Below are 25,815 nucleotides of genomic sequence, written 5' to 3'. Positions count from 1 at the left end.
AAAACACTAAGGAAATTCCTGCACAAATACTGATGTCTTCCAAGAGTGCCAACAGCAGATGCTAGAGTAGTATAAAAAAACTTCATTGATTGAAAGATGACCCTGGACTAGCTTGTAGTGGCAAAAAATCTGGAATTTATGCAATTTAAAAGGCATAATCCTTGGAGCATAAGGGTTTAAAAAAGCGATGGCTTTATTTTTGTTTAGTAATAACAAAGAAAGATTTTTAATTAGTTATTTAAAGATGTGGAAGATTCATGTATATCTACAATAAAACTATTATCCATGTGGTCCCTAAGAGTCAACATTGACTTAGAAACACATAATTAATTAATCTCCAAGAAAACTACAAATTAGTCATACATTTGTTCAAAATGGGTTCTACCAGAAATTCCTTTCACTGATAATACAAGGAAGATTGTTTTTCAAGACCTGTGTAAACAAACCTCTACCTTAACACATGATATATAATTCCTCTATTTGTACAACCTTATACTGTATATACAAAGGCATTAACAGGTGGAAATGTTTACCTATCTCCCATCAAGAAAATGCCTGAAACTATTTTAATAAATCCTTGTTACAATTCAGAATAATACAATTAATTAAATTATAGAGATAATTCTAGTTTTTAAGCATTACATATTAAATCTTGTTTGGTAAAAAAGATTCTAAATTCTGCATTTGCATTTTTTGAATATAACTATATACAGTGGTGGGATTCAACCAGTTTGCATCAGTTCGGCAGAACCGATAGCTATTTTTTTTTTTTTTGCCCAGGCCTAGAACGGACTTCCGGAAGCAGCGTCCACACAGAGAACTGGTTGTTCACATATCTGAATCCCACCACTGACTATATAGTTATTTTTCAGCAATTGTTCAACTGTTTTGTGCTTTTATATGAAAGTTGAAAAACTCAGAAACAATAAACCAAGCACAGAGTACTGTTGATATACTTTTTAAAAGAGAGAAATGAATACATACAGTATCTCTCTATCTATATATGTATATCTCTATATACAGTATCATTATTAAAGAAAAAAAGAATTCATTCATCTTTCTTGGTAACTTCAATATTTTGCTTTTCCTTAACTGAATGCAGAAATGGTCAAATGATAATCTTCATGGAAGCAGGTTTTTTTTAAATAAAAAAAAGTCACAAAGATGTATTAAAATCTGAACTCCTAAAAATAATTTGGAAAAACTGTCCCCAGTATTTAAAAGCCTGCTTTTAAACATTTCATCACTGCTAGAAATTTATTGGTAAGAAGATCATTTTGTTATGCTATTAAAATGAAAATAGTTTATAAAAGTAAACTCTTCTAGCCATCTAATATTAATGTGGAAAACTAAGGCATCTATTTTAAATGCAATGCATTTGTACTTAGATATAAATTACAATATATTCATCAGGGCTTACATTCAGTTAAGCGTTTGTAAGACTGCTGCTCTATCTATACCAATTAACCTATCAAATTTTTTGAGCAAACATGGTGAACATATCAGACTGTTGTTCTTGCACTATAGCCAACAGGATCCAAGCCCTCTCTTATTTACAAAAGTTACTTAGTGACCTTGGATGAGTCACTAATTCTGAGATAAAAGGAAACATTTGACTGATACATACCTCCCTAATCCTGGAGAAAAGATAGGGGAGGAAAATGTAATAAATAAACAATAAAAGGATAAATAATAAATGATGTTTTTCTAATTATTAAATTTTATGTGATGCAACATGTGATGACTTCTATTTCAATTTTCTCCTTATAACATTTAGAGAAGCCAGAAGCAGAGGACAGGGATAGGAGGGGACTGATCTGTCTGATTTTGGAATGTAGCCAGGCGATTTTTAGATAGAATCAGCCCTGAGTGTAACTGTGCAGATTTGAAAGCCAACATGGGATTAATCACCTTTCACTATTTATCCAAGTATTAGCATGAGCATTGGGAAGTGGAACTAAATCCCTACATTCAATCAATTATTCTCACTCCACCCTCCTTTCCCAACCAAAACTTCTAAAACTTAAGAAAGGAAATCTCCCCATAAGAAAAAAAGCAAATTATAATGAAGAGGGTGAAGTGCTGGTGACTTTGGATTTCCTTCATTTGATTAACAATGAGCCAAGAAGCTGTGGCTTTGGCTAAAAGATGGATGGGCTGCAGAGAGGTGCTGGATTCCAAAGATGAATTACTAGTCATCTGTCCTTGATGTGTACAGAAATGTCTCTTCTGAACAGCCAGGCCAAATACAGGCATGTCATGTCCCTGTTTCAAAGTCAGATAAACAGAAGGCAGATGGAACTCCTAGGGTGCATAACCCTTTGGATTGTTTAATTCTTTAGCCTAGAAGGCGGGAACATGCAGGCAACCTTGGGCTCCCAGACAAGGTCAGTGTGTCCATTCATTAACATCTGTCCCTGAGATTTGTTAACAACTTTTCCTCCTCTGGACATTCATCAGTCTGCAGAACATAAGCAAGGCTTATGTTACTGGGGAAAGAAAGGACTACAGAAACGGAAAAGTTAATAAGCCAATCAATCTGTCGATCTGTTTGGTTGCTGAGCATCCTGCAAGCTGCTTTTAAAGAGAGAGAGAGAATTGGCAGTGATGTGAAAGATGGAAGAGCAGCAATAGCACAGTGGGCTGGAAGACATCTTAGCTCCATTAATGTGTTTCTCTCATGGATCAAAGCAGTAGGAGACCTATTATAATTCAGGAATGAAGAGCTGGCCAAAAGGGTTGGGTGGTTTGGTTTCAGCCATCATAATGATAGTTTAGATCCCTTCCAGGCATCATTTCTAAGAAAAAGCTGAATGAGTTTTGCCTGTAAGGTAATGAAAAGTAGGAATCATCAGAATATATAATTAGAGATATATGGGCCTATCCTCTCCAAAACAAATGTCACTTTAAAAAAAAATCTTACATTTCCCCAAAAGGTCCTATAAGATTTACATTTGCAGGATTATGGAAGGAGACCTACAAATATCCATACAGATAGATAGATAGATAGATAGATAGATAGATAGATAGATAGATAGATAGATAGATAGATAGATAGATAGATTCAAATATGTGAACAATTGGTGCTCTGTGTGGAGGCCGCTTCCGGAAGTTCATTCTGGGCTTGGGCACAAAAAATTAGCTACCGGTTCTGCCGAAGTGTTGCAAACTGGCTGAATTCCACCACTGCCTTTATGTATACAGAGTTCTAAACCAGGATCTCAGGTTTTTATCATTACCTGGAATGAGATGAGATGAGATGAAATGAGAGAGAGAGAGAGAGAAAGAGAGGGAGAGAGAGAGACTAGATAGATAGATAGATAGATAGATAGATAGATAGATAGATAGATAGATAGGTAGGTAGGTAGGTAGGTAGGTAGGTAGGTAGGTAGGTAGGTAGGTAGGTAGATAGATAGATAGATAGATAGATAGATAGATAGATAGATAGATAGATAGATAGATAGATAGATAGATAGATAGATAGATAGATAGGCAGGCAGGCAGGCAGGCAGGCAGGCAGACAGACAGACAGAGAGACAGACAGACAGACAGACAGACAGACAGACAGACAGACAGATAGATAGATAGATAGATAGATAACTTTGTTGTCATTTTTTACTGTGGGCACATACATAACACACATTTAAACATACTATATACAACATATGTATAGACCTACACCCTTACATATAAGTAACATATAAATATTAATCACTGTCCATCTTGAATACATAACGGAAGGAGGAAACTTTAGAGTTCACAAGGTTAATACTGTATGGAACAAAACTGTGACTGAATCTGGATGTTCTGCTTTGGATACCATGGAACCTCCTCCCAGAAGGTAACAAGGAAAACAGGTCATGAAGAGGATGTGTAGTGTCCCAGACAATCTTATGGACCCTACCAGTAGTGAGATTCAAATACCTGAACATCCAGTTTTCTGCATGGATGCAGGCCTGGGCCTCTGAGGCCTAGAATGGACTTCTGGAAGTGACATCCATGCACTTCTGGTGGGCTGTTCTAGGCCTGGGAGACCTCCTCCAGGCCTCTGAGGCCTAGAACAGGCTTCCAGAAGCATCATGGGTTCAGCCAGTTCTCCGAATTCAACAAAATTTAGCTACCGAACTGGTGCGAACTGGCTGAATCCCACCACTGGACCCTACTCAAGCAACGCTTATGTGCCATGTCCTGAATGGAAGGGAGGGAACTGCCAATAAACTTTTCAGCCATCCTCACCACTCTCTGCACTGCCTTCCTGTCTGAAGCAATGATGTTTCCAAACCAGACTGTGATGCTGTATGACAGGAGCTCTCGATCATCCCTCTGTAGAAAGTGATAAGGACAGAGGAAGGAAGATGTACTTTTCTCATGTGATGCAGAAAATGCAGGCGCTGCTGTGCCTGCTTCACCAATTAAATCCAATGATGAGTCTCTTTAAAATAAAATTATAAAATTATAATTATTTATAGTCACAAATATAATTTTTATTAGCTATATGTTCTGTAACTGTAAGAGTACAGGCATTTCATTTAGGTAGCTACTTAGAACAATGTGGACTCTATACATATAGGCTAAACATAAAACGTGAATGCATGGAATTAAGGCTTCATCATGTTTTTGATATCTATTGCTGTACAGCTCCATAGCACAAGTAGACGTTAGTGCAGAGTCCTCTGCCTTCTTTTGATTGGTTCCAGCATCAAATATTTAAAACCTCTGCCTAGGTTTATCCCTCCCCTTGTAAGACTAATGGCAGCAGTCAACTCAAGTTTAATTTGTCTTTACAGCCTTCACTTGAACTAACTTCTGAGTGTAGACCTAATTAATTGCTCTGCTTACACACTGTCAAACAATCAAATTTGGACTGGGTTTCCTGCTAAACTAGAGTGCTAAATGAGGCTAGCCTCTTTTGCTATTTTTATTACTTTGAATGTTTTGAGATGGATTTTCTGAATTACATAAAAATTATTAAATTCTTAGTTCACTGAATGCATTTTACAAATTCACATTCTTTAAAAACCTTTGACATGATTGGTTATTTATTTATAAACCAGTTTGCTCCAAATAAATGCTCTAAAAATCAGATAATTCAATCATAAATAGATAAAGAACAATAAGGCAGATGTAATTATACAAATTAAATATAATAATTAAAAATAACAACAGTGACATTTTAGCAATCTTTCAATCTTGCATTGATAGCATCCATCACTGAAAAGCCAAGGATTTATATGAATGAGTTCAGAAGGGTATGGGAGTAGAAATCACCCTACCCCAGGGTGGCTTCAGAAGACAGAAACTTGGAAAATAATATTGATTTTGCTTTATGCTCACTCTATCCCCTTTCTTGATAGATGAGAATCCTCACCAGACATACTCAAATCTCCTGGATTAGATGGGCAGAATCTATTTGCAAAAAAAGTAACCTTCTAGATACCTAGACCCCAGAAGAGGCCTTCATAGAGAATAAATAATAATCAGCACCATAAAATGGACTTGGAAATCTGCTGGCTGGGGAATTCTGAGAGTTGAAGTCCACACATGTTAAAGTTGCCAAGGTTCAAACACACTAATGTAATCATTTTTGCAAGCTTCCCTTAACAGCTGACTCATTCTCTCTCTATCCCCAAGGTCAACTCCAAATTTCTTCACAAGTAAGCACATCAGCTCGTACTGGTTTCCACATGACTTCAAGGAGGTCCAGTGTAAAGAGCCTTGGTGGAGCAGTGGGCTAATGCCTCCTTCAGTAACACCAGCTGCCTGCAATTAGTGCAGGTTCGCATCCCACCAGGCTCATGGTTGACTCAGCCTTCCATCCTTCCGAGGTAGGTAAAATGAGAACCCAGATTGTTGGGGGCAATAAGCTGACTTTGTAATAATGCCGCTTGGGGTGTGTGTGAAAGCCCTAATAAGCAGGCATATACATAGAATGAAGGCTACTGCTAAGCTTGTAAGCCACCCTGAGTCTTCGGAGAAGGGCGGGATATAAATGGAATTAAAATAAAAATAAATAAATAAAGCAAATTATGGCAATCCTGATGAGAGAGGTTTAGTGGAAGGACAACCAAGGGACAAGTCACATCTCCCTCATGTAACTCTTCAAATTGTCTAGACAAGGGTAACCACATTACATTCCTCAGGGAGGAGGAAAGAGGCCATCATTCCATCTCTGAGGACCTTCACCATTTATTTAGTGTCTGTAATAGGACAGCAATTACTGGGATAAATGCTCAGGTGACTGGACCTATTCCAGCAATCTCATTTCTCAGCTGCAAATTCAAAGGATTGTATGGAGATCATTTAAGCGAATAGTTCTTGCCTAAATTAGAATAGAACAGAGCTGGAAGGGACCTTGGGGGGTCTTCTAGTCCAGCCCTCTACTCAAGCAGGAGAACCTATATACCATCTCAGTCAAGTGATTGGCTAGCCCAGGGGTAGGCAACCTGAGGACCCAGATTGTTGGGGGCAATTAAGCTGACTTTGTAATAATGCCGCTTGGGGGTGTGTGAAAGCCCTAATAAGCAGGCATATACATAGAATGAAGGCTACTGCTAAGCTTGTAAGCCGCCCTGAGTCTTCGGAGAAGGGCGGGATATAAATGGAATTAAAATAAAAAAAACCTTGGCTCTTTTATGACTCATGGACTTCAACTCCCAGAATTCCTAAGCCAGCATGGCTCAGTACGGAAACCTTTCCATTTCTCCTCAGCATTGCTGGCTCAGGAATTCTGGGAATTGAAGTCCACAAGTCATAAAAGAGCCAAGGTTGCCTACCCCTGATCTAGCCTCTTCTTAAAAATCTCCAGCGATGGAGCACCTATGATTTCTGGGGGTAAGCTGTTCCACTGGTTGATTGTCCTCACTGTCAGGAAGTTTCTCCTTAATTCCAGGGTGCTTCTCTCTTTGTTCAGTTTCCAACCATTGTTTCTTGTCCTTCCTTCTGGTACTTTGATGAAAAACCTGGCGCCCTCTGCCTTGTGGCAGCCCCTCAAATACTGGAATACTGCTATCATGTCTTCCCTATTTCTTCTTTTCTTTAGACTAGCCAAACCCATGTCCCGTAGCCATTCTTCATATGTTTTAGTCTCCAGGTCTTTGATCATCTTAGTTGCTCTTCTCTGAATTTTTTCCAAACTCTCAACATCTTTTTTGCGATATGGTGACCAAAATTGGTTGTAGTATTCCAGGTGCAGTTTTAATAGAGTTTTATAAAGTGGTACTAATACTTTGTGTGATCTTAATTCTATGCCTCTGTTTATACAACCCAGGATTGTGTTAGCTTTTTTGGTTGCTGCTGCACACTGGTGGCTCATAGTCAAGTGATTGTCCACTAGGACTTCAAGGTCCCTCTCACAGTTACTGTTTTTAAGCCAGCTCTCACCCAATCTGTATTTGTGCCTTTGGTTTTTCCTACCTAAATGGAAGACTTTGCTTTTCTCCACATTGAAACTCATTTTGTTGGACAGAGCCCATTGTTCAAGTTTGTCAAGATCTTTTTGGATCCTGAGATTGTTTTCTGGGGTGTTGGCTACTCCTGCCAGTTTGGTGTCATCTGCAAATTTGATGAGTTACCCTTCAATTCTCTCATCTAAGTCATTAATGAAGATATTGAAGAGTACTGGACCTAATGATTTACATGTACCAAAGACATTATGGTGTAGCTTACAACTGCAGACACAGAAGCTCAAGTCATGCCCTGTGCCATTAACATGATCATTATTTGCTGACAGGTTTGTAATACATAACGGCTATCAGTTCTCTTGGAACACTTGCACCCTGCAGAATGAAGGGCACTGAGTTACAGTGACAGGTGTACTTGTAGTCAAATACAGCATTACTTTCTATCTATAGTTAAGAGGAATTTCGTTTCAGCTTCAGGAATCTTTTACCGTTTGGGCAGGTTTGAGGAATAGCATTTAAATGTTGGGTTATGGCACTTTAAGAAATTGGGTTTAAAATGTTTTTTTGTTTGCTTTTTGCTTTTTAATGACAACAGATGTTGAATTGAAACTACCATGCTGTGATGCAATAGGAATTGCACAGAGTATTGCTGAATTGCTTTTGAGTTTAATGTCAAGCTGGGAACTTTGATCCCAAGTCATACAATCCTGAATGCACAGATGCTGTAAGTTGAAGCCAAAAGTCCACAATATGAGAGAGGATGTAATGAAATGGGTGGATGACCTTGGGGGATGAAGGAAAGAGATGCTGACTAAGAAGGACTCACTCTAATAGATCAAGCAGTTTAAAGGTGATAATGGAAAGTTTGTGCCTTTTGATCTGCAAGGTTCTGTTACTGTAGACCAGGGGTAGGCAACCTCAGCTCTTTTATGACTCATGGACCTCAACTCCCATGCTGGCTCAGGAATTCTGGGAATTGAAGTCCATGAGTCATAAAAGAGCCGAGGTTGCCTACCCCTGCTGTAGGCTTACAATAAAGTACAACAGTGTTTCTCAACCCTGGGAATTCTTGGGAGTTGAAGTCCACACATCTTCAATTTGCCAAAACTGACAAGCACTGTCGTAGAATTAGGTCATCTAGTTGGTTTTCCTATCTGGTTTAATGGGTGGGGGGCTGAAAGAGGTTTATACTTTGAAAGGTACATAAAGACAAGGTAAATGCTAGATATAATTTAAAGTTACTTTGCATTTTAAATAATTATTTTGTTAATCATTAATAGGTAACACAAAGGCTTTAGGAAGCTATACATCCAGGTGCCTGCATCTGACAGCCCTTGTGTGGCGATAGGAGCTAAACAAAGTTGGCCTGTGGCTGGACTATAAATTAGACAGGAAAATCAGAAAACAGCCTGAGAGAAGACCATGGGTGCTACATTGCTGCCAAGAACTTCAGGAACGTGTTTATGAAGTTACCAGAATTCAGCTTTGATTTCCAGACTTTTCTTTTAGCTTTTTATGCCTGGTTTTAGCAACTCAGGAGTGGAATTATTGTAGTAGTAGTTCATATTAGTAGTATACATATGAAACCACCTTTTTTCCAGGAGGAGATAAATCTAACTGAAGCCTACAGTACTACATGTGAGATAGATAGAAACAGACACAGAAATATCTACACTTTGGCTGTCACGTAATGGTCTGGATCGGGGGTATCAAACTGCCGGCCCGCATGCCGGATGCATCATAGCGAAACCATGCCCATCCCATTGTCATGACGTGTCACGTGACGCTGCGAGTTTGACACCCCTGGTTTAGATGTTTGTGTGCAGTCTCCTAAACTGTCTTACATACTTCCATTTGAAGCACAGCTTAATAAAGAACTATTTTCTGCTATTTCTGATATTAACATGTCATGTCAGATAGAAGACAGGATATCTGTTCCAACAAATCATATTATGTATCTATATTCTGCTTTAATGAATATTGCATCACCTGTTGTCCTTTATCTGATTCTATAATATTGGCACAAACACATCTAATAATGGAATTCATCAGATATAGTATTTGGCAGGCCTATTTTATTAGGATATCAAGTGCAAATTGCAAGGAGATATTAAAGTGAATTAGAAACCAGTAGAACATTATTTACTATCCATCAAAAGTAAAATGATTATTACACTATAAAAAGTTACCCAGGAGAAGAATAAAGACAAGAGTTTGAAAATACTCACTACAACAAATGAAGACAATGGAAAATTATCTACAGTCTTGCTGGTTTTTCTGTACATTAAAAACTGGCTCAGAACATTTCAAACAAGAGTTTAATATTTATTACTTATTCCTTCATGCTGTGCACTGGAGAAAGCGGAGAGGTAACATTATTTAAATATTAGGTTATTTCAACCCCCTGAACAGTTTTGTCTACAAGTCTACATTGAAATTGAAAAGAAAAAAGATGACACTTTAATGAAGTATTATTCCAGATTTCTGTAACATATAAAGTATATAAAACTTTCTTCTGCTTTCTATCACACTGATCACTGTTTTGGCTGTATAAATTTAGTCCTTAAACCAGCGGCCCCAAACCTTTTGGGCACCAGGCATGTGTGGCATGGGAGTTGGGGACCTCTATACTAAACAGATATTAAATGGAACATGTGATTCACAGAAACATATAGAAAAAAGCTGCTATTTGAATGTTCGGATGATTTTGCCATTCTTCTAAAGAATTATCACGATACTTGTCATTGTCATCTGCCACTATCTGATCCAATGTCATGGCATACTCTAGCCTGATCATTTAAAGCAGCGGTCCTCAACCTTGACAACTTTAAGACTTGTGGACTTCAACTCTCAATCCTCAGCCAGCTTTGCTGGCTGAGGAATTCTGGAAGTTGAAGTCCACAAGTCTTAAAGTTGCCAAGGTTGAGGAGCCCTGATTTAGGGTATTCCAAGTCCAAACATTTTCACCATAACGTACTTCCTTCTATTCAATTCTAGGGGAAAAAATAGTTGGGTTTTCCTGTGCAATGTTCAGAAATGCAGAAGATTACAAATTTTGTGGAGGGGGGGGGAGAGAACTGAACAAAGGAGATAAGCTATACAAACATGCAATCTTGCACTTGATAAATATTTTTTTTAATATTTTAATAATATGCACCCTTTTAAGACGATAGAGGCAAGTTTCTAGGCAGGAAAAAAAAGTTGATTTGGCAGAAGAGGAAAAGAAAGGGGGAAAAGAAAGACAATAACCATTCAAATGAAATTCCGAATAAAAGAATAAAACCAATCTAATTATTCTAGCAGCAATTTTTAACTATACTGGTAATTTCGTTTGGGAAGCTTTTATAACTAACTGCAATTTCAGCATAATATATATATATATATTTCACTGTCATAACATCATAATATAAAATGTTCCTAAACTAAAGGTTCCATGACATGCAATATTATTAACCTCTGAACATTTCAAAGTGACAGGTATTTATTTATAAATTGATTTTAAAGCAACTTCATAGAGGCCAGTGAAAAAGAAATGTGCTTTTTCAAACTTTAAGCAATCTGATTCCAAGTATAATCCTGGTGGAAGTCTAATTCCTGCTGAAGAAACTGGAACCTGATGAAAAAAAGGCTCATAGTTATGATGTGACTCTTTTAGTGCACTGGGGAACTAAATGATCCTTCACTAATAAAATCAGGTCAACAGTACAGGTCCATGAGCATCAGCAGCTCCTTCCAATAACTGGTGTTCATATGCAAGTCTTGATATGTCAATACTCTCAATTTGTATGGTATCTCTCTTATATTCCCAACTAGTTTAACAACTGGTAAGATCAAGAGATAGAAGCAAAAGAAGGAATAGCATTCTAGACATCAATCAAAGGGTGGAGTAAGTTCTCAGGTAACCCAGACATAAAGCTGCTCTAATAATCCAAGTATAACACAACCAGGGCATGAACAAAAACTTTGGCCATCTCAGTAGTGAGCAACTGACACATTCTTTCAATATTTATTATTAAATGGAAATAATATATTTTAATATATTTTTTTCAGTGAAAGAATTTGGATTCCTAGGTTCACACAACTGGAGAACACCACATAGTAAAACTTTGTACTGGAAAGAATGGGTACAACAATGTATCGTTACTTTAGATCAATATTGTTCAGATATTACTTTAAATCTTTTCAGCAATTGAAAGTAGAATTTTATTTACCATCAAGGCAACAATGAAGCTATATCCAGATAAAACATTTTAATAGTTCAATACAGACCTAGTGCGTTAGCATCTTCTAAAATACCTAATACGTTATTAATATCATATAATTCAATTTCAGAATGCAATTTCTGGATAAATTCAATTTAGGTGCTCAACTCCAGATTGATGCCAGACAGCTCACAACATAACAATTTGACCAACAAAAAAAACCCATTAAACAGAAAAAATAAATAAATATAAGATGTAGAATCTCGCCAACAATAGCAACCAAAGAGAGTATTTTATTCATCTGGTGACAAAAGGTAAGAAAGAAGGGACAGGCAATACATAAATGAAAAGAGAAAAGGGGATCAGAATGATTGGTAGGATAACGAGTCTCAGTGATCCAATAAGCAAATACTAGTCAATAATTACAAATGAATAGATTACCTGCTTGAATGGGATTTGGGTTTAAGAGCATACACAGAATTAACTGCAAAATGGATTGTTTAAAAGAGAAAGTATCTTGACTTTCTAATTAAATTTTATTAGTTAGGTGACCCTTTCCTTCAATTGTTGTCTTTGAGAGAAATACTTTTACAGCTTTATAGAAAACAGAGATAAGGAAAAGCCAATCTCTATAAGGAGCCTGACTGGGGGTTTTTTGTTTTGTTTTTGAATAGAATAGCGTAGAGCTGGAAGGGACTTAGTCCAGCCCCCTGTTCAAGCAGGAGAACCTATACCATTTCAGACAAGTGACTGTCTAGTCTCTTCTTAAAAACCTCCAGTGATGGAGCATCCACCATTTCTGAAGGCAAACTGTTCCACTGGCTAATTGTCCTCACTTTTTGCTTCCAATATTCCTATCCATTCTGATATTAGAGGTCCAATCAGAAAACTACTGAGTAGTTGAATCTACCCTCTTAATAACTTTAATAACCTCTCTCCTAAGGAGGTCCATCCAGTGGGACCAAGAAGAAGGGCCTTCTCCGTGGTGGCTCCCTTCCCTGTGGAACTTCATTCCCACAGAGATACGATTGAGCCCCATTTTGACACTCTTTTGCAAGGCCATGAAGACCTGGTTTTGCCAACAGACCTGGGGACTTCAGAATAGAATGGAGCCCATCTAATGACTCATTGACCAAGGGGGTAGGGCAGGGGTAGGCAACCTTGGCTCTTTTATGACCCGTGGACTTCAACTCCCAGAATTCCTGAGCCAGCATGGCTCAGCTTGGAAACCTCTCCCTTTCCCCTCAGCATGGCTGGCTCAGAAATTCTGGGAATTGAAGTCCACGAGTCATAAAAGAGCCAAGGTTGCCTACCCCTGCCCTACTCCCTTGGTCAATGAGTCAAGGGGGTAGGGGGTTATTGCTTTTAATTGTTTTTAATTGTTTGGGGCGGTTATCCTTGAAAACTGCTTGGAGTCTCTGAGGATGAGTTGGGCAGTCATATAAATTTTCTTAACTAAGTATGTAAACTTTAGAGTTGAAGACAAAATAACTGGGCAGTTCTAACTAGTTACAATATCATAGAATCATAGGGCTGGAAGGGACCTTGGAGGTCTTCTAGTCCACCCCCCCTGCCCAATGGAAGGAGTCTTTGTACTGTATCATCTCAGACAAATTGTTGTCCAATCTTTTTTTTGAAAACCTCCAACAATGGAGCACCCACAAATTCGGGAGGCAAGCTATTCCATTGATTCTATGACTGCACTGATTCTATGTTTAAAATCCATATGTTTAAATCATATGTTCATAAACCATATGCTTATGAAACACGCTTAAGGCCTTACCACATGTGAACCTCACCAGTACATATCAGCAAACATTTCTGGAGGACAAGCAAGAATGTAAATCTGCCAGTTTCCTTGTGGCAGGATCAAAGTGGGGCTATTCTCTTGCTCTCGCCTTTTCCAGAGCCACATTGTCCATTGTACTTTTTTATTATTTATCTCTTAATCTCTCTGCTAATGGTTCTTGCATTCCTTCATCAACTTCCTCTATAACCTGCTTCCCAAGAATGCCAATGCATATAGCATGGAGGTCTGCCAGAAGAAAACTTTCACAGGTAAAATAATTTGCACAGTAGCTTCCATATGGGTAAGAACTCTGCTACTTTTGGTTTCATGCTACTGTATTGCTCTTTAGCTGGCTGATTATTAGTATTTTTTTATCTTCCGCTTTGTTTGATTTTTCCATCTCTGATTAGTTTTGTTCTTCAGTAGTAGTCTGCTGCTGAGTCTAGTTTTAAAAGACAGCTTCCTTCGATAAATAAATTCCGCATTGTTTGTGTAATTTTGCCATGATATCACATAAGACAATGGTTCAGCCACTGATCAGCCTGACAGCTAGAAAATTCACCCCAGGTTGTGCAGGATGCCCCTGATCATCTGAGTTCAAGGTTAAAGTAGACAGGCCGGATTCAGAGTATAAATTATAAATCATTGGCCTATAGACATTTACTTGAAGATTTGTTGTTGTTAGTTGCGAAGTCGTGTCCGACCCATCGCGACCCTATGGACAATGTTCCTCCAGGCCTTCCTGTCCTCTACCATCTTTTGCAGTCCATTTAAGCTCACACCTACTGCTTCAGTGACTCCACCTCATTCTCTGTCGTCCCCTTCTTCTCTTGCCCTCAATCTTTCCCAGCATTAGGCTCTTCTCCAGTGAGCCCTTCCTTCTCATTAGGTGGCCAAAGTATTTGAGTTTTAGCTTCAGGACTTGAAGATTAGCTGCATGCATATTTATTTAGAAAGCCCAAGAACAAAAATACAAATTGAGAGTAACCACTGGGGTATACTATATTCCCATGTACTACTTTTCTGATATAAAAAGTTGCACTGGATTCATATGAACATATTAAAAGGTAAAGGCGAAGATTTCTCTGTCCGGAGTGTCCATCTCTACAGCATGGTGCTCATCTCTGGTTCTAGGCCAAGGGACCCAAGGGAGCCAAAAACATTTTCTGTGATCATGTAGCCAACATAGAAACTCAGAACTTGCAGGTAATTTAACAGCTGCTAATGAGGAAGCAGAATAGGCAAATTCATTTTCCATGTAGGTTTATTCAGCTGGTAGTCAGACCCTAATCACATCTTTCAAAACTGGAACTGCATTTTTTTTCCCCTGTGAGGAAAAGGTTAAGTTTACAATATTATGTTTATTCCGTGAATCGCTTGGTTTAAATATGTAGCATTTGAAATGGAAGCAGAATCCATACAAGTAGTCCTGTAATATTACTCCCTCTGCTGGTTCTGAAATAGTAGTTTTTTCTGTATTGATTCAAAGAAATAAAGCCTTTATGAATTACGTATTGACAAGAGACAGAGAGATGCGTTGTGTTGCTATTTGTTAAAAGAAAAATAATTGTACCGTTCTTAGAAAACTCTAAAGTAAACCTCTGAACCCTGTAAAGCATGAGGTTTTTGTTTTTTTTAAACCAGACGTTTCAAATAATAGAAACTGAAAAAGTCAATATCAGACAGTTATGGGGCTTTTTAACTTGTCAATTGCCATTAGTTTTACTTTCATACCCCACTGAGTCCAGAGCAAGGCGTCTAGGTTTCTAAATGGAAAAAAAAAATAAGTCATGAGAAACTGCTTCGTTTTTTTAATGTGAGCAAAGCTGCAGACAAGTTTAGATTATGTTTAAATTAAAATTTAAAAATTCATAAAAGTTAAATTTGGTACCGTAGTTTTGCCTGAAAAGCTGGAAGGCACTGAGGCCTCAGATAATGAGGTTCCGACTTTAAATGTTATATATTAGTAACAAAGCATTTTTTTTCCTTCCCAATGTTCATTTCATTCAAACAACAAATCAGCGAACACCTTGATGCGAACAAAGTTATCACTAAAAGCCAACATGGGTTTGTCAAAAACAGATCGTGCCAGACAAACCTTATTGCATTCTTTGACCAAGCGACAAAACTAGTGGACCAGAGGAATGCTGTAGATTTAATTTACTTGGATTTCAGTAAGGCATTTGATAAAGTAGATCACAACCTACTACTTGATAAGATAGAAAAATGTGGGTTAGACAGCATCACCACCAGATGGATTCGTAGCTGGCTGACAGGCCGTACTCAGCGTGTGGTCCTCAATGGAACCGCATCTACATGGAAGGAAGTGTGTAGTGGGGTGCCCCAGGGCTCTGTTCTGGGCCCAGTGCTCTTCAACATCTTCATCAACGATTTGGATGAGGGGATAGATGGGGAACTCATCAAATTTGCAGATGACACCAAGCTGGCAGGAATAGCCAATACTCCAGAAGATATGCTTAAGATACAGGAGGATCTGGACAGACTCGAACACTGGGCACTATCTAACAAAATGAAATTCAATTGTGAAAAAAGTAAGGTTCTGCATTTAGGCAGGAAAAATCAAATGCACAGGTATAGTATAGGTGGTACCTTGCTCGATAGTAGTAACTGTGAGAGGGATCTCGCAGTCCTAGTGGACAATCACTTAAATATGAGCCAGCAGTGTGCTGCAGCTGCCAAAAAAGGCAACACAGTGCTAGGCTGCATTAACAGAGGGATAGAATCAAGATCACGTGAAGTACTAATACCACTTTACAATGCCTTGGTAAGGCCACACCTGGAATACTGCATCCAGTTTTGGTCACCACGATGTAAAAAAGATGTTGAGACTCTAGAAAGAGTACAGAGAAGAACAACAACGATTGGGGGACTGGAGGCTAAAACATATAGGGAACGGTTGCTGGAATTGGGTATTGTAGTTTAACGAAGAGAAGGGTGAGGGGTGACATGATAGCAGTGTTCCAATATCTCAGGGGCTGCCACAAAGAAGAGGGAGTCAAGCTATTCTCCAAAGCACCTGAAAGCAGGACAAGAAGCAATGGATGGAAACTAGTCAAGGAGAGAAGCAACCTAGAACTAAGGAGAAATTTCCTGACAGTTAGAACAATTAATCAGTGGAACAACCTGCCTCCAGAAGCTGTGACTGCTCCAACACTGGAAGTTTTTAAGAAGAGACTGGACAGCCATTTGTCTGAAATGGTATAGGGTTTCCTGCTTGAGCAGGGGGTTGGACTAGATGACCTCCAAGGTCCCTTCCAACTTATTATTATTATTATTAAAAGAAAAGAGAGTTTTGGTGAAATTCTCTTTGGTGTTTTAACATCTGGTTATGAAGTTTTGATTAAGGTGTTTCCTCTTTCCATCAGTCAGTCCTGCAGCCTCCCTGAGTTTTCATCTTTCAGGTAAGTCCTATGGAAGGACTTTCCCCCCTTATTCCGTATGTATACTAACTAACTCCTAATGACTCTGGACAGTTTGCAAAAATAAGAAAAACTATCAAGCAATGAAGCAACACAGCAAAAGAACAAGAAGCAAAGATGGCCAACTGAGCAGCAATATACATCCATCCTAGGCGAAGAAAGGCCTTAGCAAAGAACCTGGTTTTCAAGGCTGTTTGAAACACCAATAAGTAAGGTAGAAGCCCCCTGGATCTTAGGAAAATCCTCATTCCAGGGAGGCCTCAATAGATGAAATTGTCTAATTGGGAGGACCTAGAGCACGGACGCGGTGGCTCAGTGGGTTAGGACGCTGAGCTTGTCGATCAGAAGGTCGGCAGTTTGGCGGGTTGAATCCCGAGTGCCGCGTAACAGAGTGAGCGCCTGTTACTCATCCCAGCTTCTGCCAACCTAGCAGTTCGAAAGCACATAAAATGCAAGTAGAAAATAGAGACCACTACGGTGGGAAGGTAACAGCGTTCCGTGCGCCTTTGGCATCTAGTCATGCCGGCCACATGACCACAGAGATGTCCTCGGACAAGCGGTGGCTCTTCGGCTTTGAAACGGAGATGAGCACCGGCCCCTAGAGTCAGAAACGACTAGCACGCATGTGCGGGGGAACCTTTACCTTTACCTTTTAGAGCACTCTAACCCTATTGGACTGAAATGGCTAAGCAGTTATTAGGGAAGACAATTGCATTTGAAAAAGAAAAGCGAGGAAGAGAAAAATCCAAATCAAAAGAAACCATGGGACAGTCATTATCCCCACAAAAGTTTCTAGGATACAGTTATATTTCGTTTGAACTAGTAAAAGGCATTTTGCTGTTCCTGCATATACAGTACCTTCATCTCTATCTAAGATTTGCGCTACACATGGACTAAAATGAAATGCCTGCTAGGTAATTGCTGCCATGAACCAAAGGCCAGCTACTCAATTTCTATTCCATTCCTCCAAGTGAGAATCTTACATCAGTCTCTTTCTTTTTGCCGGTTCCTTTAGAAGATAGATAAAAATGGAAAAGTCCAGAGAAATCTTTTCATTGTATTCATAAGAAAATGTATTTGAAGATTGGGTGGACCTTTCACAGACTTTCAAATAACATCTAGTAGAAGTTAAAGAATATGAACACAGGTAAGAATTCTCTTATATGCTAGTATTTGCTCTAAATCCTTACAAGGCCAGTTGAAATCCCATGGGACCTTTTACACCCAGCAATGTACACACACCTATAAATGCCTGATAAAATGGGCAAGGTTGTTAGCTTGGAGTTGTCGTGTTTTACAAGTTGTCTCAATGATAACAAAAAACTTAGCAGCTCTTTTTTTTTTTTTGGCTTTCAAAGACTCCTCCTAAGTCAACAAGCCATCGAAAAGACCTTTTGCTCACTAAAACAGATGTGATAGCAAGCTGAGCTGAGCCTTGGAATGCAAACAGAGAACTTCAGTGGAAGCAGACCACTGAAGCAATCTTTGCATGCATTAATGCCAACCTAACTAGCAGTTGAAAGAATAAAGGAGAGTCCATTGTCTCTTCTGTCCCCATCTTACGGTGTTGTGGTTCCAAGTGCTAGCTGTGGTTTTGAAAGTAGTCGAGCGCAATAACATGGAGGAAAAGCGTTTCAGTTAAGCAGTTAGAAACCACATAAAAAAATATGTTGGTTCTCTGAATTAGACTCTCTCTCTCTGCTGAAGGCCACCTGCTATCTTTCAAGGATGAGCCAAGTCACAGGCAGTTCAAATTCCAGCAAATGATATATGAAGGCGTCAGAAGCACAGAGAAAAATAGATAAGCAGCTCCTCCTTTTCACTTATGTACATCACTTATGGATCTTTAGCTCTCCTTAGTTCTGGCTCTCCTTTTAGCAGCTCAGATATTATGCCCTTGGATTGCTACACTATAAAACAGGAAGTGATGAATGCAAGAAATAATATTAGAAAATAAAATAAAAATAGACATTCAATTTAGTTAAAATCAGGAGATGAACCAAGAGTTCATCATCATCGCTTCCCACCTGGCTTTTTAGTTCTATGATCCTAGAAATATTCGTGCTTTTGACCTGAATTGCACAAGTAGTAGGTGTGTAATTTTTGGTTAATTTTCATATACATCTTAGTTTTATCTCAGTGAAGGACCTCATAAAGTCTATAATACAAGGCTTCCCTTGGAGATAGGTTTCCTCTAGCTGTTGGAACTGTTTAAAACTGACTGATGAACAGTGTGGGAAGTTACTTTCCACTACACCTTTTTCATGTGCTCATTTGCAAATGCAGTACCCAGTTATGCTACTAGGGTGATAGATGAATGGAACTTTAGGCACTTTCATATGGGATATTTCTACCACTCAAACATCATATCCAGAGATGTGCATTCTATCACAGCCAAATGAAATTGCACAAACAAGTTATCTTTCTGTCAGCAACAGTAAAACTCCACAGAACTTGTGGGCTGTCTCTCCCTCATTGCAGATATTGTCTCCTGGCTTTGTTTGACACAACATTCTAATTCTAAGTCCTTCAAAGGGGAAAGATGGTTTGACAGCTTTCACATTTCATAGCAGTTCCTCAGATTAGCAAATGCAAACCACAGTGCTGATCCCACTTTAAGCAGAAGCCAGAACTGATCTCAGCTCTTTTGATTCATCCCAGATCCTTTATGTGTTTCTACCCTACAGTTGCCCAAGGGACAGGTGCTGAAACTAACATGAGGGTTGTCTTCTTTTCCCTTCTCCTTAACAGGAGATTAGCTCATGCAAAACATCAGACTGCTGTCTGGCAACTTTTCAAGCAACTGTCTCATAAGGGTGGGCTGTTGATTTTGTGTGTAGTGGGGATGACGGGATTTTTGTTGTTCCACTTGGTCATATCCCCAACTCCCACAGCAACCTTCAGCATACCATTCATGGTATCTCTCTGCTTCGAATGTACCTCCCCATTTCCTCTGCTTCAGCCACTCTAGCAACTTGCATCCATGGTCAGAGTTATTAGGGGAAGCACTGGTTTGCAAAATGGCCTTCTAGCAAAAGGCTTTTGAAGTAACAGAGGGAAGAAAGCCTAGAAGTGCCACAGTTACCTCTTGGAGAAAAGTAATGACTGAATGGTCGATGAAGATTCTCAGTCATCTGGGTAAAATTATCAGGAAGTTGAGTCATGGCAACTGGACTTATTTTCTTGTTGGGTTGAGTTGTTTTGCTGCCCATCCAAGCAGCTTCTCAACATCTCAAACCAAGAAGAAAATAAATCCAGTTGCCATGACTCAACTTCCTGACAATTTTACCCTGATGATTGAGAATCTTCATCAACATATTGCCACACACTTTGCAGAAGAAACCCTGAGGTTGGTGAGGAACACCGCTAAGAATTTTAGGGGTTGGTATATTCCAGCGACTCTCTGCCTATTCAGCTTCCCCTAACCAACTTGTTCAGACTGAAGAAGCTGCTTGGATGGGCAGTGAAACATCTCAAAGCAACACGAAAATAAGTCCAGTTGCCATGACTCACTTCCTGATAATAATTGTACCATTTTCTTGCATGTTCCTCCTGATCAGAAGAGAGAGAGAGAGAGAGAGAGAGAGAGAGAGAGAGAGCGCACTAATGGGCTTGTGCTGTTCTCTTCCTGCTGTCTACATTTCTGAGGTCTGTAGCAGTGAAAGCAGCTGCATACCTAACTTCAAAATGGTTGGAGGATTGGGGTGTAAAAAGAGCACCAAGTAGCAAGGCCCTTAGAAGGCATTATTGAACCTACCACCTTGTGTAATACCCAAGAGATTTACTTCCATTCCAAACTTCAGGTTCTTAAAAGGTAGAAGAACACGAACCCCTAACATACCTACTGTAGTTTCCACATCTGTACCTGAATTTGGAATGGACTTTTTAAATTCTGTTGGACGTTATCAGTGCCACAAAAGACAGATAAAGCTAGAAGAGAAGCAGAAAACATACTGAAGTTTGCATGGTAGATTTTTCTTCAGTGGCAATAGCTAGTCTACTCCAACAGTAACTTAAAGACACTTGAGGCCCTTTTTCACTTGCACTTTTCCAAGGCAAAGGAAGGGTCCTGGCAACAGGTTTTTCTGCCTTGTCCATGAATGAGACAGCATTAAATCATGCTTAGCTGAACCAATGTCAAATTGCTATATTTCTTCTTATTCCACCTGGTCCAAGGGTACTGTCACCTTCTAACCCTGGAGGAAATTCATGTGACTTAAGGGATTTAAAAGAGAGGCAACAGAAGAGATCAGTAAGGAGGACAGCTCATTTCATGCTAATAGAGTTTTCTTCCAATTCAAGGATGAACAGATAAGACTCACCAGTGGGCAAAGGAAAGCATGGGGAAGGGGGGGGACAAGCAGGAAGAGCACTTACCAGGTTTAATCTCCAGCAACTTCAGCCTGGAGTCTTCAGGGGGATGCAAACGTCTCTTCTTGCGCCAGCACCGAGCAGGATATGTATAGAGCTGCCCTGGAGCTAGTCCTGAGGGTCAAAAGGAAACAAAAATAAGAGGGCCACAAAGCATAGGTAGATAGATAGATAGATAGATAGATAGATAGATAGATAGATAGATAGATAGATAAAACCCTTTCAAAAAGAGAACAAAAATACAGGTAGTCCTTGACTTACGATCACAACTGAACCCAAAATGTTTGTTGCTAAGTGAGACATTTCTTAGGTTTTGCCCCATTTTACGACCTTTGTTGCCACAGACGTTAAGTGAATCATTGCAAGTTGTTAAGTTAGTAACACAGTTCTTAACTGAATCAGGCTTTCCCATTGACTTTGCTTGTCAGAGGGTTGCAAAAGGGGATCACATAACCCCGGGACGCTGCAACTGTCATGAATGTGCACCAGTTGCCAAGCATCTGAATTTTGACCACATGACTGTGGGGATGCTTGCAACGGTCATAAGTGTGAAAAACAGTCATAGGTCACTTTTTTCAGTGCTGTTGTAACTTTGAATAGTCAGTAAACAAACTGTGGTTAAGTCAAGAACTACTTGTATTTACATCTTTATATCATGTTTTTCAATTACCATTTAAGCCAGTTTATTAACAAAGGGGAGGAGTATTGAGCATATAAACTAGTGTATATGCCCTAATTTCCCTCAGTGGTACAACTGCTTCTTCAGATATAGAAGGAGAAATTAGTTTTTCAGACCACATGTAACTGATAGAGAATGCTTCCTGTATCTGCCTTTCTTGCCTTCAAATGGTGTGCCGTATCTATTTTCATTATCCTCTTATTAGTTTCAAAATGACCCATACAGAATTCAAAAATTCAAATTCAGAAATGACTTTCTTCGGAACAATTCTGCATCAGTTGGGGTCACAGCTGCATATACTGTATGTTCAGGACATGAACAAGGTTATAATGATCACATTAGACCAATGGTGGACTTGCAGCACAAATTCCTACACATTATCCTATGTAGCATAATGCTATGCATTGGGAGCTCAATCCATCTCTCTCACTTGACAAATATCAACATGCGCTATAAGTGACCTGGTACCAAAGACTGCTTGCACTGCTTTCCGTGATGAGGAGATAATATGGTCAATGGCTCAGTCGTGGACTCTGAAGCTTAAAAAAGAGCTTGTACTCTTCTGAAAATAAGCTTCGTGTTTGATTTTTTTTTCCTTTGGAAAATCATAGTATAATAATATGACTCACATGAAAGAAGAGATATGAACAGGTAACCCAGAAAAGTTCAATCTAGAATTTTTGATCTTTCTGCCTGATAACCCCTGAACAAGCGACAAAGCATCTAGCAGGGTGTTGACAATGACTCAGTTAATTGGGTTACAGACTTTAGGATGCAAAAAACTATTTTCTTCTGTACTGTATACAAAGAGCAAAAAAAATTATCTGCAAATAAGTATTTGGAAGGCAAATGTAGGCTAACAAATATTATTTAAAGATTGGGAAGGTTAAAACTGGGAAGAAGTAGTCCTCTTGGTAGGGATTTCTATTTACCAGAACATCAAAGAATAAAGCACTATAATTGAAACCGCATGGGGACAATCATTTTGCACAGTGCTTCTTTAGTGCAAGAAATAAATAGTAGTAAAATTGATAATGAACTCTACTCACACACCTTTCATTATAATTCTTTAATTCTCACACTAATGCTCTTAAATATCTAAAATATGAGGCCAGAGGTAGGGAGTCTCAAAAGTGCTTCACTGCTATGTTTCTATTTTTATATTCCAATTTATAAAGTCCTTTAATTCCTTTACTTAGACGCTGACCTATTTGGCTTATATCCTTGCTAGCAGGTGAAACGATCATTTATCTTGCTAGAAATTAAATACAATAGCATCTACTAAAAACAGCAGTGAAAATAGGATTACTTTGACCAATTAAAGCATTTTAAAGTGTAAAGGACACGGCCTTCTTTCCTGAAAAACAAAACACTGTATATCTCACCAGGGAGACAGTTCCATGGATGAGGGAAGCCATAACCCAAAAGATTTCTCTAGCACTTGCTACTCACCTTATCTCTCATAGCACTCAGGAAGAAGCCTTAATATACTCTGTACTAAATGGGAAGGCAGATTTGGAAGCAGATATTATATTGAGCACCTAAGTCACAAATCTTGTAGGAACCCATAAATAGCAATAGCACTTAGATATATATACTATCCCATAGTGGTTTACAGCGTTCTCTGGGCAGTTTTCAATGTCAGCATATTGTCCGCAACAATCTGGGTTCTCATTTTATCAACCTCAGAAGGATAAAAGACTGAGTCAACCTTGAGCTATTCAGGATTAAACTCCAGGCTGTGGGCAGAGTTAGCCTGTAATACTGCATTCTAACCACTGCGCCACCATGGCTATTAATACATAAATATAGAGCAGACATGTCAAACACAAGGCCCGGGGGCCAGATCTGGCCCATGAAGTGCTTTCATGTGGCCCCTGAAGCCATCCTGGAAACAGTGAGGGAACGGTGCCCACTGCCTTGGCCCTGGCCCAGAGACCCTCCTTCTGCCAGAGACCCTCAGATCTGTCCCACTCCTGTCCAGGCCCCCATAGGCACCCTTGATGCCAATGATGTAGAGCTGGCCATGCCCACCCAGTAGGCCATACGCACTCTGGCCATGCCCACCCAGTAGGCCACGCCCACCCTGGCCATACCCACCCGGCCCCCCAAGGGCAAACGCAATGCTGATGCGGCCCTTAATGAAATTGAGTTTGACACCCCTGATATAGAGCATTGAACTTTAGTTGATCTTGGGGCTGTCCAAAAGTCAATTAAACATTTTCAGCTTCAGCATGAGGTTTTCCCAGCAATTGATCTTACTTATGTCTAAACATAATCTTAAGCCAAGAACAGTCCCATATGCAAGAGAATGTACATCTTGGACTTCAAGTAATCCAGCTGCACCTGGGAAAACTCCTAAACTGTGGACTGAGTTGGTTCTTTAGAAAGGAGGCAACCCTATGCAAAAGAAGCTGACCATCACTTTCTAGATTAGAACGACCAAATGCTAATCAGCAAAACTGCTCCTTTCAGCACTGAGAATCACTTTATTTTAATTTTAAACTTTACAAATGAACTAGTTAAATCTGGTAATGGTCCCACTGAGTAACTTGTTCAGGGTAAGGAACTATCTTGTAAGCAATGATGATATTGCTAAAAATATACATACATATCTCCATCATGAAATTCCCTTTGAAGGCAAGCAATTTATGTAAGTGAAGAAAAAAACTAGCAATTGGTAAGCAAAAAAAAAGCCAACAACAACTAAAAGACATGAGAGAACAAAAAAGACATTGTAATCTTTTTTCCAGAAAATCACTCCCCCTTTACTTGCCTCCTTTAATCTTAAATATTCCTTGTTCTTTGATTACATTCTTTGCAATTTTTGTAACTATATTTTTCACTACATGGTACAACATCTTTTTCTCATCATTTTTCTATCAATCATTTCCTCACACTCAATTTTTTCCTCACCCACAACCTTTTTTCATTGCGTCATCCCACCAAGCATTTTTTTCCAGAACTTTCCACATGTATAACTCAAAATTCACACACTTCAGGGCACTCTAGAATATAATTATTTTCACCCTGTTCCAGCAAATTTCCACATCCTATTTTTTATCTCATCTTACAATTCATTCTGTTGGTATATTCATCTATTTGTTTTTATTTATTTATCAAATAAATAAATCGCTTTGAATATATATATCTTGGAAGTGCATTCTAAATACTTAACAAACATTTAACATCTATAGATATAGATATAGATATAGATATAGATATAGATATAGATATAGATATAGATATAGATATAGATATAGATATAGATATAGATATACATACATACATACATACATACATACATACATACATACATACATACATACATACATATATATATATATATATATATATATATATATATATATATATATATATATATCTTTGGTCATTCGGGTTTTTTCCCCACATAGAATTGGAGGTATCAGGGCAACGTTTCGATGAAATCTCATCCATCATCCTCAGGCTGGTGACTTCAGCTTCGTTCTTCTGGGACAAGTATACATACATATATATAAACTTGGTTTTCTTGCAAACGTTTCATACATATATATATAATACATTTAAAAACTGGAATCCCAGGTGTAGACATTTGAAGTTAGTAAAAATAAAAACAATGAACTCCGGGATATAAGAGAAATTTTCTCTTAGCTACAAATACTCTCCTTTAGAGGTCATTCTGCTCTCACTCTCATTTTGGACCACTAAATAATCCTTTGCTCATTCTGCTGCTTTTTTGTTTATTTCAGGGTGTGACCTTGAATCTCAGAACCTGACTGGACTTGGTGGAACTTCCAAAAAACTATTGAAGGACTACTTCTTCAACTACTAATTCACTGTTTTTAAGCCATTTGATTTGTCCAACAACATGGCTCACAACTCTCTAAATCCCTCTCATGGGTTATAAAAATGAACCTCTGCCAGAAGTAAA

The 25,815-nt window shown here is 38.8% G+C and overlaps 1 protein-coding gene across 5 annotated transcripts in view; it reads right to left on the bottom strand.

The window, feature by feature from the left end:
* Positions 1-25,815, bottom strand: part of DPF3 (double PHD fingers 3) — a 243,983-nt gene that overhangs the window by 95,848 nt on the left and 122,320 nt on the right. For all 5 annotated transcript variants that reach the window (XR_014490960.1, XR_014490961.1, XR_014490962.1 and 2 more), the window contains exon 3: positions 21,209-21,316. Coding sequence is in view for 1 of the 5 variants with exons in the window: in XM_083350564.1 (XP_083206690.1) it covers positions 21,209-21,316 (108 nt within the window). In the remaining 4 variants the exon portion in view is untranslated. The remainder of the gene's footprint in view (positions 1-21,208; positions 21,317-25,815) is intronic.

This window comes from Vipera ursinii, assembly GCF_947247035.1.
Source record: "Vipera ursinii genome assembly, chromosome: 1".
In the NCBI taxonomy this organism is placed as follows: domain Eukaryota; kingdom Metazoa; phylum Chordata; class Lepidosauria; order Squamata; family Viperidae; genus Vipera; species Vipera ursinii.
Note: the sequence above shows the minus strand (reverse complement) of the source record. Positions and strands in the feature narration are given on the sequence as shown.